The sequence below is a fragment of the Lissotriton vulgaris genome, chromosome 8 (genome assembly GCF_964263255.1).
Source record: "Lissotriton vulgaris chromosome 8, aLisVul1.2, whole genome shotgun sequence".
Classification (NCBI taxonomy): Eukaryota; Metazoa; Chordata; class Amphibia; order Caudata; family Salamandridae; genus Lissotriton; species Lissotriton vulgaris.
The window spans coordinates 361,043,450-361,056,942 of record NC_141696.1 but is presented as its reverse complement, the minus strand read 5'-3'; the positions used below and the strand labels follow the sequence as shown (position 1 = coordinate 361,056,942).

The 13,493-nt window shown below is 45.7% G+C and overlaps 1 protein-coding gene across 3 annotated transcripts in view; it reads right to left on the bottom strand.

Moving 5' to 3' along the window:
* The window catches only part of MED14 (mediator complex subunit 14), a 1,095,522-nt gene that overhangs the window by 900,336 nt on the left and 181,693 nt on the right, over window positions 1–13,493 (bottom strand). For all 3 annotated transcript variants that reach the window (XM_086934128.1, XM_086934129.1, XM_086934130.1), the window contains exon 6: window positions 4,738–4,866. In XM_086934128.1, coding sequence (XP_086790254.1) covers window positions 4,738–4,866 — 129 coding nt within the window. The remainder of the gene's footprint in view (window positions 1–4,737; window positions 4,867–13,493) is intronic.

Genomic DNA, 13,493 nt, shown 5'->3' with positions numbered 1-13,493 from the left:
TGAAATCCTCCTGCCTCAGATTGAATGGAGAGAAGACGGAGGTCATGTTACTGGGCAACCCTTCACCTACCAGTGTGGCCTCCATCTGGCCCACGTGTCTAGGCCCCTCTCCCCTTCCCAAATCTGAGATAAAGAGCCTGGGAGTTTGGCTCGATACATCACTGGACTTCACTTTTCAGGCCACCAAAACCGCATCCATCTGTTTTGGGTTAATGAGAATGCTCCGGAAGGTGCTCCCCCTGCTCCCATTCCAGGCGAGGAGAGTCATGGTCCAGGCCCTGATACTCTCCCGCCTGGATTATGGTAATGCTCTCTATCTGGGAGCCCCGGTGACAGTGATTAATAAACTCCAGGTCACCCAAAATTGTGCGGACCGGCTGCTTTTTCAAATTCCACGCTGGCAGTCGGCCAAACATGCCTTAAAAAAGTTACACTGGCTTCCTGTGGCAGCTAGGAAACAATTTAAGGCCATGTGCCTTGTCCAAAAAGCTATCCGCAGAACTGGTCCAGCCATAATGCACCCTTTAGCCACTCCTTACCTTCCTCTCAGGGCTTTGCGTTCCAGTTCGTTGCAACTGGCCACCACGACCAAGATAAACAAAGCTCGTTGGAGCGGCCACTCATTCTCACACAATGCTGCGAGAATTTGGAATTCTCTTCCGCTTAACCTCAGAGAGAACAACAACCGGATGGCATTTAGGAAGCTTTTAAAGACCCACTTGTTCAGTAGTGCCTGTTAATCACCCTAGTCGGCTGCCTTGGATTTCTGTTAAAAGCGCTGCGAGGCCTACGGGTAGTCTACGCGCTCTATAAATGTAATTTTTCATTTCATTTCGTTTGATTCAGAAGAAAAGTCCCGTCTCTTGACTGTGATTAAAACTTTCTTGAAAGCAACCAAGAAGAACTTTAAACATGTGGATGGCGAACAAAGCTGCTCAGAAAGGACATCTGCAAAAAACAGAGATGCAGTTTTACGAATTAATACGAATGTATGGAATACTTCAAGATAACCTTTCAGGCCTCAGGAGGTTTCAAGTGGCTCTACTGCGGACTCTAAGGAGCAAAGAGTAATGTCCTTGGACAGGGTATCCCATGCATCAGCACTCTTAATATCAGAAAGCATAGTCTCTGCATTTTCTGCTGTTGTGAACATGTCACGATCTTGTGTTCTCTTTGCAGCTAAGATTGACAGATGGCAGTTTCTGAAGTGCATCTCCAAGCATCAAGTTCCTTGCAGACGTTACTGAAATAGGTTCATGCTATTCAGGTACTGACCACCCGAAAAATGAAAGGCATCATGGAACCAATGGAAGGATACTTGCTAGACTGTTATTAGTCTCTTAATAGAATTGAGCCTGTCCTCTTAAGGAAATACTATGGATTTTTGTTTCCAATGCTGCTCCCAGCACTAGATTTTTTTAATTACTGCCAAGAAAGTCTATTTATCCAAACTCATAAGAACATCTGCATCGTGAAAAGTGGTCTAGTGGTGCATGCAGGTCCATTGACACCTTATGCTAGGTGTTGGCCTAGGTTATCCAATCATTTACGTATTAGTAGACAGTAAACATCCTTGTAAAAGAGAATGTACATGCACGGTTTCCTTGATGTGCAGGAGGGCTGACTTGATATGATCCTACACCCTGAACATTTCTCTCTTGATCCATTTGTTTATAGTTCTGAGAACCTGAATTGGTACAAGTTCTTGTTTCTACCCCTTCTGTTTTTTAATAAATAAATAGTGGGAAGAAATAATTTGGTTCTTCAGTTGGGTGGCCTCTTTTCTTGAGTAATATCTGAATCCTCATGAAACAGCTGCACCTGGAAAAAAAGGCTGTGTGACCCTTGGTGGAATGCTGGGTGGAGAACTCTGGAATCCTATTGTATATACATTCTGTACAACATACAGTGCCCATCTGTGTTTCATACCCACTCTCATATGCTTTGCTGGGAGAAAGAAGGCGATACTCCCTCCCATTAGAGGGCTGGTCATTGGGGTCCAGGTGATGGCCTCAGTATTTGGCAAATGCAGGGGGGATATTTCCCCCAGCAAGTCAAGACTGTACAGTTGCTTTCCTCCGGTATGCTTCTGCAGATGATGGTATGCCATACGTTGCTAATGCAGTTTACTGGCAGAGACAACTGCATCAGTCTTAACTGCAGTTTACTGGAAGAGACAACTTCAGCAGCCATTAGAGCATGCAAATACATGGTTGATCCCTACCACAGACTTTCATTGTTACAGTAGAAAAATCTTTTATCAAATGATAGAGATTTGGGAGTGGATGGAGAAGGAGGGGCCTCCGCGGTTATCTTTTTATTATGTCATCGATTTTCGTACCAAAAAGTAGGCACATAAACGGGCAGAGCATGAATCAGTTCTTTTGCACCTTGAGGTGAAGGAAGTGAGTCAAATCAAGGAACCACAGATCTTAAACCACAATGACACAGCCATGTGCTGAAACTTTAGCTTTTTCCTTCATTGTATTAAAGAGCTGAGAGAAAATAATTCCTTTGTTTGACACACTGCCATAAATCACCCTTTTCACATAGCACTTACCTGTTTAATAAACTGTTCTTTTTGGTGTCACCTAGGACATAGTACTAAACCCTGTGGTACTGCATTTTTTTCTGTCTGATGAGACCACTAGGGAGAATGGAGAAGAGCTCTCCTTTTGAAAGAATGGATAAGAATGTGGAGCTTTATATTCTAGTCTCCATTTATTTAATTTGGTGTTTGGAGATCTGTTTTCATAAGAGGTTCATTGTGGGTCCAAAAGGATTTGGAACCAATCGGACTACTGGCCTTCATTGTATTTTTAACTGAACATTTTCAAAGAAGATCACGGTCTTACTCAGAGGATTGGGATACAAGTTAAGTTTCTTTGCAGCTCTAGTTGTTATTTGATTGAAGAAATCATGCAATCCACAGGTTATTAAGATGAAGAATTGATTACAAAGACTGGGGAGAATAGGATACCCCTTTTGAGGCAGAAGCAGAATCTAGTATTTGTCTAAGTCAATGAGTTTGTCTTCCTCCGCCAATCAGACCTGGATCTTCTTCTCAAGGGTGCATGTCTGCTTGCGATCATTTATAGGTATCATTCTTCATCATTGGAAGACATCAAGTGTTCCAGAACCTGTCTGTGAGGTTTAGAGTAGCAGAAGCTACTATGTGGCTTGCGATTCATCTTTAATTGCTGGAATAGGAATGTGGTTCTCTTCCAAGGGGTTTTCCAGTTCTGGAGAAGAAACAACGGATTTTACTACTTTGCTCCAAAGCCTATGACATTGGCACATACACACTTGCTGAACAACGTACAGCAATGACCTCATGGAGGGCTAGGTCATAGACAGCCAGAAAGATTAACGATAAAAGGTGCCTTAGAGTTCGAACAAAACACTAACAATATGCCTTAAAGTTGAGTTGTGTGATGCCAAGCATCTTGACTGTGAACAGGAGATATGGCACTGTCCATCTTTAGAGGACCTCCCTGAGCCTAAAGCCTGGTATACTCCGGAGGCTCTTTCAGTGGGGCTGTCAGGGGAATTTACAGGAGTCTTTTCCTTTCATCTTAAATACTCTGCCTGCTTTGTACTGAGACAAACTCTATCTCGGTCTTTAAACATCTCAAAAGGCAATCATTACCAATGCTAACATCTATCTAGAGAGTCTGGCAAGCAGACCAAGCAGAACGTGTGTTCTTAGTTCCAAGACTTTTTCTGATCAGAGGAAGACATGTTCAAAAGAGCCATAATGGTGGTAAATGGAGGTTAGGTGATGAAAAGTTCCCTTCAGTGAATAATAGTTGGGCAGATGAGGGTGTGAAATGGTCCAGTCTTAGAATATCGTAATTGTAGCACAAACAGAGGCCCGTAGATGAGGCAACACAAAATATTCAGAGTGGATAATAATTTCAAGTCCAAAGAAAGCCTTGGAAAAAAGGCATATGGTGCTGTTTGTTCCTTGTTCCGTGAGAGGAAAACCGAACTTCCTGAATGACTTTCCAGTGCCTGATGTGACGATTCAGCTTCCAGGACCCTGAAAGTATCCGCCTCAGCTTGTATTCATTATAACCTAACCAAATACACACCATTTCCTGCTTTATGTTTGGTTTTGCATTGAATTTTCGAAGTGGTGTTTTCAGCTGTGTACTTTGTTATCCTACTTTTATACACCTGGGTTTGTTTAAAGCAAATAATAGTTAGACTATAGCCTTTATGGGAATGTTTTCTTTGGTAAAATATTTTCAAAATTGAAAACACGTGTAAAATATTTTCTGGATCTATCACATCAACAGAAATATTGTACTGTTTATGAACTGAAAGAAAATACTAGGAATTATAATTTTACTTGAGAATATTTTCAGAAAACTACACAGTGGACTTTTCAAAATAAGGTTTTCTTCAATGCTTGTAAGCTTAGATCTTTCCCTAAACATATTTGTTAGAATTAGGAAAAAACATAACCCTGCCTTCCAAACATGCTAAAATCCATGTTTGCATGACAACTCACTAAACCAATATGGCCGCTGGCTATTATGTCTTTTCTTGGTCTATGACGTTTTTTCTGGTGTGCAGTAATGTGCTTGAAACCACTGGTAACATCACTCAACCTCAGCTGTCTACAATCTGACCACCACAGCAGGTTAGCTACTCAAGTATAAAACTGAGAATAAAACGTTTAACAAAATGGGGGGGTGTAAAAATGTGATTACAGAGTTTTTTTTCATTTACCACCAGTTTCTTTGTCTTCCACCAATATTTCCAGTTTAAGGAGACGCCAGGGAATTTCAGGGTCGTCTCCCATAACGGTCAGCGTTGCTTCAAACTCTCCCTCAACACGAAACTTCACACGACCATTAGCTAGAAAGAAAGGGGAAGTTGCTCTTGAATAATTACTGTTCATCAAACGCTCAAAGAGAAGACACTGTGATAGTAAAAGGTTCTCAAACAAATGAATAATTATTCTTCACAATGATTGTTTTTAGTAAAGAAGTTACCGTTTTGTTCAAAACAATAACACAAACCATGAAAGCATGAGATCTTTCTGAATAAAGCATACGTTTTCATGCTACTTTATTCACTTATCAATATTCCGTATATTAAGCTTATTAGCCAAATTGATACTGAAGTAGCAGCGTGTAACCCTTTATACATACCCTGAAAATGTAGGTCTATTAAAGATAGTACTTGTAATGTTATGAGTATTTAGCAGTCAATTAAACAATTTAGGACCCTGCAGCAATTGAGTGAGATATACTCCATCTGTCTCCTCAAATTAAAACTCTAAAATCATAAATGACATAGAAAGGTCAGTGTAAGTTTCAATAACCACACTGAAGTTGGGGTTCTAAAGACTAAAGAATGCCTAAACATAATTCTGTGGACCACTCTGCATTACAACTTGCCCTTGAATACCAAGAGTTTCTTGAATGCTCATGATATCAATGAAATCTTATATCCAGTTGCTAGAGTGCTAGGCTCCTGACAAAATCTCAGTCCAACCATCTATCGAGCATGTGACTTAACTCCTGATAGTCTAACTGGAAGCGCAATCTATTTCTAACAAATGGGTTTCAGATAAAATATATTAAAGCAGGTAAATACAAATAAAGATTAAGAAGAAACCATCACTACCACTGGGTTCTATGATTTTTGAAAGCAGTAACAGCAAAGTCCACACAATCAACGAAGGGAACAATCAGGTCGAACTAAACGAGCCCCCTCAAAATGAAACCAGATATTCTATCAGCACAAATAAACACACATATAGAATGGCATGTGGAGGCTATTTAAGTTATAGACTTTTAAGTGGTACTGCCTGCCTGATGTATAATTTTTCTTAACGAGTATATTATCACAGGGATCAAAGACTTGACTCTTTCAAATCAGTGCACGGTCATCAATATTAAGGGCAGGGTTCTCTTCCTCTTGAGTGCGTTTCTCACCAGGAGTCAAATTCAATTCACTCTTATGAAATAAAAATGCACTACCCTGTAAATGTCTTTGCTCAAGCGCAATTTCATCATTTTTGTTGTGTTTTTCCCACTTGTGCCAAACAATATTTTTTCTTTAATGCTATTCTTCACATTTTAAACAAATTCACAGACTTAAGCACCATCATATTGTCGCTTTATTCTTGTTTTGAAGGTTTTGTGACTCTTTACAAACGTTCCAAAGGGAGCTGGCACGTATTACTCATAAAATGAAACTATACCAATCTCCGGCACAGCCGCTATTCTATGACAAGCATGGTATTATATTCTCTGCAGGCCACTCATTCCCCTTAATAATGTACTCCTCCCAGTGAGAGCACGCTGAACCCCTAGGTCTTAATCTAATCTCCTGGAATCTTCTGGGCATTCGAGACCCTCGGAAATGTAGACAAATCATCTCCTACCTGGACAGACATGTACACATAGCGGTACAGCAAGAGACCCACTATGACCCCTCCCGCTCTCCCACATTTGCCAGTAAGTGGGCCATGAGACATGCTGTGACTCCTATCGACCCTTATCCTTAATTAATACGGACACTAAAATCCTGGCAAAACTTCTAGCTAATTCGCCTCAGCCTTCTGATGGACAAGCTGGTGCTCACAGACCAAGCTGGCTTCGTTCCTGGGCGGTTTACCTCGCATAATTTACGAACGCTCTTTTCCACTCTGCATACGATAGATTCAAAGATACCCATTGCTGCGGTCTTCCTCGACGCCACAAAAGCGTTCGATTCGGTGGAATGGGACTACCTCTTTGTGATCTTACAGAACATGGGCATCCCACGGGGATTTATATCCTGGGTTCGCCTTTTCTACACTGAGCCCGTAGCCAAGGTCCTTACTAATGGTCACTCCTCATCTTCAATCCCAATATTTCGAGGGACCCGACAGGGGTGTCCGCTGTCGCCACTCCTATTCGCCTTAGCGATTGAGCCTCTTGCAGCTAAAGTCAGAAACCACTATCAAGATAAGGCCCTCCGATGCCCACTCATACATATCCTAATTTCGATATACGCTGATGATATCACGCTATACGTCAGGGAGCCCCAGCTAAATCTCAACCCGCTGCTCAGAGAATTTGTGCGATATGGGGGTCTATCTGGGATCCATATAAATTGGTCCAAATCTCAACTCTTCCCCCTCACCTCCTCAGTCATAGAGTTTGCCCCAGACTTTCCTACTGAGTGGTGCCCTGACGAGGTTCAGTATCTTGGTATTTGGATATCCACAAATCACGATGAATTGATGTGGCTTAAATATGGCCGTGCTCTAGATGGGATTAGAGACAATGTTACCCGCTGGATCGCCTTCCCATTATCCATGACAGGTCGTATATCCTTAATTAAAATGGTTATCCTTCCTAAACTCCTTTATCTCTTCACAAACGCACCCTATGACACAGGCAGGGTTTTTTTCTCAATGCTCGGACGGAGCTTATTCGCCTCACTTGGGGAGGTAGACAGCCCAGAGTGCAGTGGGACATCCTCACTCGCCCCTACGCACAAGGGGGGTTCGACATCCCCAATTTTGAACTCTATTATAACTGCGCACAGGCCCATTCTGCACACTTCTGTTTCAATTCTATTGGTCTACTGTATCCGTTTCACTTGTACACCTGCACTGATACTCTTGTCTGCCTGCTTTGTATTTTTTTGAAAAAGTATAAATACATTTATTTTTTTTAAAAACTATACCAATCTCCAACCATTGGGATAGTTGAGTATTAGACACATCGTCTTTAGAGTGTACTCACCCCCAATCTTTCTACCTGCTAATCTCCTCTTTTTGCTGATTCTATTTGTTGGCCTTAGGACCCTGAGCATTTTACCACTGCTAACCAGTGCTTAAGTGCATGTGTTTCTCCTATAAACATAGGAACATTGGTGTATGTACACAATTGACATATTTAGTTTACTTGTAAGTTCCTTGTAAAGTAGTATACCATATACCCAGGGTCTGTAACCTAAATGCTACTAGTGGGCGTGCAGCACTGATTGTGCCATCCACACACACACCCCGTTAAAAATCTGTCTCAGGCCTGCCATTGCAGGGCCAGTGTGCAGTTTCGACTTAACATTTAAAACTACTTGCCAAGCCTTAAACTCTCCTTTTATTACACTCAAGTAACCCCTAAGGTAATCCCTAGGTAGCCCATAGGGCAGGGTGATGAGGAGGGGCGGCTCCTCTATTAGGGCTGAGGGGCGTCGCCCCACTGTATTCTCGCAGTGGGAGAAGCAGAAACATAAAATGGCATAACTACCATATTATGTTGCTGCTTCTTGCACTGCAAGAAAGCAGAAGTGCCTATTGGGGGAGGGAAGGTTGGTGGTCCTGCTCGAGGGCATGGGGGGCGTTGCCTGCCTACTGTTGTGGGCCCTGAGTGTTTGATCGGCCCTCTGGGCCGAACAAACCAGTCATGCGCACTCTCCCTTTTTCTCTATATAGGCTGCATGCAGCCTAGATAGAGAAAATGGCCTCCCTACAGGCGCCCGGCTGTGCGCAGTCCCCACCAGTCAACACTGCCATTGCAGCGTTGTGATTGGCTTAGGGGAGGGGAGGAAGGATGCCTTTGGAAAACTTAGGCCAGGAGCAGCAGGAGCGGAGGAGGCAGCGGCACGTGGCCCGGGGGAAGGCACTTTTTTTTAATTGCAATTACCGTCCCGTGAACCCGCACGACCCCCACTTGACCCCACCCCGTCATACTGAATGTAACCTGTTTAATGCCAGCATTCCTTTTACACTACACTGTGTACTCTTGGGCAATCACTTATCTTTTGAAATTATGTTTGTCTTTTTTTGGCTAAGGTAGAGTATTTAGAATCCATCTACAAATATGGTTGGCTTATGGTTAAATATGTAGACTGGAACCTCATGAAGGAGAAGGGAGACCGGGCACACTCATGGTCTGTTTAGCAAACAAATATGGTGGTGAAGCATTTGGAACAGGCAGCAAAATGCTACAAGTTTGGTTCTCTAACTTTGCGAAACTGTTCTTGTAGGCCAGCCCTATTCCCCCTGCGAGTCTGACCCTCGCCAGACAGCAGCTCGAAGGGTGAGCGGACGGCACCTGGACACAGTACCAGCACAGGCCTCCATAACGGCCCGACTCATTCCAGGTTTAGCTTGGGGTCCCCACACCCAATTTAGGCACTCTATAGAATGTCAGCTCCCTGCAGCTGTACTGTGCATGAGCCCCCAGCCTTAGACAGCCACCACTTATAGCGCTGAATTAGTGAGGTGGCCATCTTGAGAGACACTGGCCATCAGGTCCAAGTCTCCTGTGAGGGGCTCTTATGTCCAGCGAGCAGCAGGGGGAAGATGTGGCATCTCACCAGGAGCGCAGGCTCCTCAAGCCAGGACAGTGGCCACCCCAGGACGAGAGGGTGGAGGCCAGGCCTCTGCGTCGGTCGGAAGCAGAATTCAAGCAGCCGAGGGCTGAACTCGTTACTGTCCGGTCCCACTGCATCCCCGCAGTCCGGTATTCTCCAACTGCACACTGCTCTGTAACATTTGTCAAACATTCAATGTTCTGGCGACTTCCCCTTGCAATCTGCACCTTTAGGGTCGTAAAAACAACAGTAATGAAAGCAGGTTTCTATATCGTCCGTTCCCGTTCATTGGTGCACGATCGCAGGTGCATGTGCATGCAGTTTAAATACTAAAAAAGTGAAAGTTCCACAGGCTAATACTGAAAATACCAAAAAAGTGTAATGTGTAATTAATGGGCTGATCAACATTGGCTGCTTTCTGCTTCCCCGGTGTGCACTTACAGTTCACAAGTGCGCCTGACGAAGGAGAAAGTTAAGTAAACGCTTGTGCACTCCTAAAACGGATTTAGTGAGCTACTTTGTGTCCCAAAGCAGGATTTCTCTGGTGAACAGAGAGCAGGCACACAAGAGCAGTTCGCGGCTTGTTCCTAGGGGCTCCAGAGCGACGCCCCTCCAGTGCCAGCATGATTCTTTACATTTGCCGTTCATCTTTTTTAAACCGCAACATTACTTTTGAAATGCACCTGTATAAGTAGCCCGAGATTTATGGGGAGACAGCCAGGCCCTGGCGGGGCAGTGATGTGCACTTGGGTATGCATCACATCTTGACAGCCGGGTGACATCATGTGGCAGGGCTTACCGCTTTACAGCCTGTATTTGCCATCAGAAGCACTTGATCCTTTGTGTGCAACGCCATGAAACTTAAATCTGATTGGGCCCTGCAATTTGAAGCCCTGCACACTATGAACTACATCACACATAGGCAGTCACTCCACACGCCTTAAACTAGAGAATACATGGGACTCACCCTCCCGCATCCAACCCAACCACAGTCTATCTTCACTTGCATCTGCAATACGGAAATGACGCAAGTTATTATAAAAGGAAAGCCTATGAATCATGCGAAAGCGGGTCACTCCCGCGGGATTGGCGCCATGCCGAGGTGGTGGTGTTTCTGAAGCCTGGGAGACCCCCCGGAGAGCCATGCGTCCTACCGCCCAATATCACTCCTGAACACCGAGGCCAAAATCTTGGCGAAGGCCCTTGCCACCAGGCTCAAGCCGCACATTACAGATTTGATACATCCGGATCAGGCTGGGTTTATGCCGCAGCGGGCCACCCGCCATAACATCAGGCGGGCTCAGGTGGCGGTGTCAGCTTGCAGAGGATTGGGGGAGCCGGCCGCGTTGTTCCTAGCAGATATTGACAGGGCATTTGATTCCCTCAGCTGGACGTATCTCTTTGCCCTGCTGAGTCGCCTAAATCTCGGCCCACGCTTTTTGGCGTATGTCCACTTGCTGTATACTGGTCTTGCGCATCGGTGCGTGTCGGAGGCGCGGTGTCTCGCTCGATCTTGGTCCAGAGGGGGACGCGACAGGGCTGTCCCCTCTCCCCATATTTGTTTGCGCTCGCCATGGAGCCTCTCGCAGCATGGGTGCGCATTGATGCTCAACTCAAAGGATTCCGATGGGCGCCAGATCTTACCTATAAAATAGCATTGTACGCTGACAATGTCCTGTTTTTTCTCACTGCCCTGGACCGTTCCGGGCCGCGACTGCTGCGCATTTTGCAGATTTTTGGTGAGACCTCCGGCCTGTACATGAATCCAGGCAAATCCACGTTTTGGCTGCTGGGTGACCGGCAGAGCGTTGGGGACTGGGCATCGGGCCTCCGGTTGGCGATGAATGGGGTGAAGTACCTGGGAGTTTTCTTATCCGAAAATGCGGCTATATCCCGGGAACGCAACATCACTCCAGTGTGGTATCTGGTACGAGAGGACCTGAAGGTCTGGCCGCGGATGCCGTTATCTATTCTCGGTCGGTCTGCAATTTTTAAAATGGTGGCGCTGCCACGCCTGGTGTACCAACTACAGAATTATCCCCATGTGCTACCCCCCGCTGGTTCCGGCAGCTTAATTCAGCTCTGAGCGGATTTTTGTGGGAAGGGGGCGTGGCTCGGGTGGCTCTACGGACGTGTTTTTTGTCAACCTACACCGGTGGCCTGGCCACGTCGGACGTGCTTTCGTATTATCAGGTGGCGCATCTTCTGGTTTTAAATGACTGGTGGTATGGCGACCGGGGGGACCCGGCCTACGCCGTTGAGACACTTAATGGGCTCGGCGTCCGTGCATACATTGTTGTATGCGGCACCCCTTCCGAGGTCCCTCCCTTCAGCCACGCAGGTGGTTTTTCACATGTGGAGGCAGGCGCTGTGGCGTACGGGTTGGTGGAATTTCCTTACACTGGAAACCCCTCTCTGGCGCAATGGAAGGCTCCCGCAGTTAGATGCCTTGACGGGCTTCAGGGGCTGGGACGCCATTGGCATTTCCACTCTGGGCAACGTTTTGTCTGGAGATACTCTTAAATCCTTCGCGAACTTACAGGAGGATTTCGGGATACCCCGCACCCAGTTCTATAAATATCTCCAATTCCGCCATGCCCTGGCGCCCTCCCTGGTTGGCCTGGAGCAGATCCATGAATTCAGTCCCATCAAAGCAAAAATCTTCAAGGGCGAACTGCCAGACAAAAAACTTTTGTGTATCTATCAGACGTTGGTGCGGCATTGCTCCTCAGATTTGAGTGGCCTTAAAGCCCACTGGGAGCGGGATGTCGGGGACCTGGACGAGGAGGATTGGGTTGAGGCCCTCGAAAGCCCCAGGGGAGCGGCCATATCCACGCGTCTGCGACTAATCCAGTTCAGATAACTGCACCGCACATATTACACCAGACAGCGGCTGCGGAAGGCGGGACTGGTAGCGTCCCCCGACTGCCTTCGCTGTGGGCTAGAAGTTGGCACATTACTACATACGGTTTGCGACTGCACATCGTTGCGAAGGTTTTGGGATGGGGTCCATCGTTGCCTAGACGAGGTCTTAGCCTGGAAGATACAGAGGGACCCCAAACTTGCACTGCTGCATGTCATGGCTGGGGTTGGGGGAAACAGGTATAAACGCCACTTAATGTTGTTAGGATTTACATTGGCCAAACGGGATATTGCGAAAGCATGGAAAGCCCCCAAGGCCCCGTCACTCACAGCTTGGAAGAATGGAATGGATTACTGCATGGGCATGGAACAACCGGTATTCCTAGCAAGGGGCTGTCCCCGGAAGCATTTCAAAATCTGGAAACGGTGGGCAGACTACCGGGGTCTGGACCTAGACCCGCCACCCGAGGAGGACACCCTCCTGACGACATGAGGACACAGACTATGAACAGTGGCAGTTGGTATGGATCATACATGGCATGGTAATGTTTTCCTATTTTATGCGACAGGTGGGCGAGCTGGCACGCAGGGAGGGTGCGGGAGGGGGGAGAGGGTGGGGGAGTTGCATCTTTGATAACATCCTGTGGTAATATCTCTTTAGGGAGGGGGGGGTGTTAATGGATATTCATTGTTATAAATGTGACTACAGATATAGCTGATACAGTGATGCTGGCATTTGTCTTTGGGTGACAGCGATGTGCATAATATGTGAGTTCACACAATAAAATCTGTTTTAAAAAAAAAAGGGAAGGCCTATCATAGGCCAAGGGAACCTGAAGGGTTGGCTCTACTTATTTGTGCCACTTGGGACAAAGAATCTTTTTTTTTTTTACAGTGGGTACACCGACGTAGCTGTCCCAGGTAAGACTTTCGACAGCAGCAATGTATGGCAAGAGACAGTCCATCTGCTTCCCAAATAATCAATGCCACTAATTGGGCTCCTGGCACTTGTTGCTATGTTACTATTTAGTCTCTAACTTGTATGCTTTCAAATAGTAAGGCCAGATTTTGAACTCCTTAAAAAATTGAAGCTGCGAAGCCCCAGCTCACTCGCTGCAAGTTTTTTTTCTTTCATAACCATCTCTTCTCTGCAAGCTCTCTGAGAATGTTCTTAAAGGGACTCTGTGGCCTGCACAGCTTCACTCTACCTCTCTTCAAACAATAACCCTAATGGCTATTGTGACTTGCGATGCAGTTGAAATATTCTACTTGCTGACAGTGGCCTTTACAGCGTTAAGCTC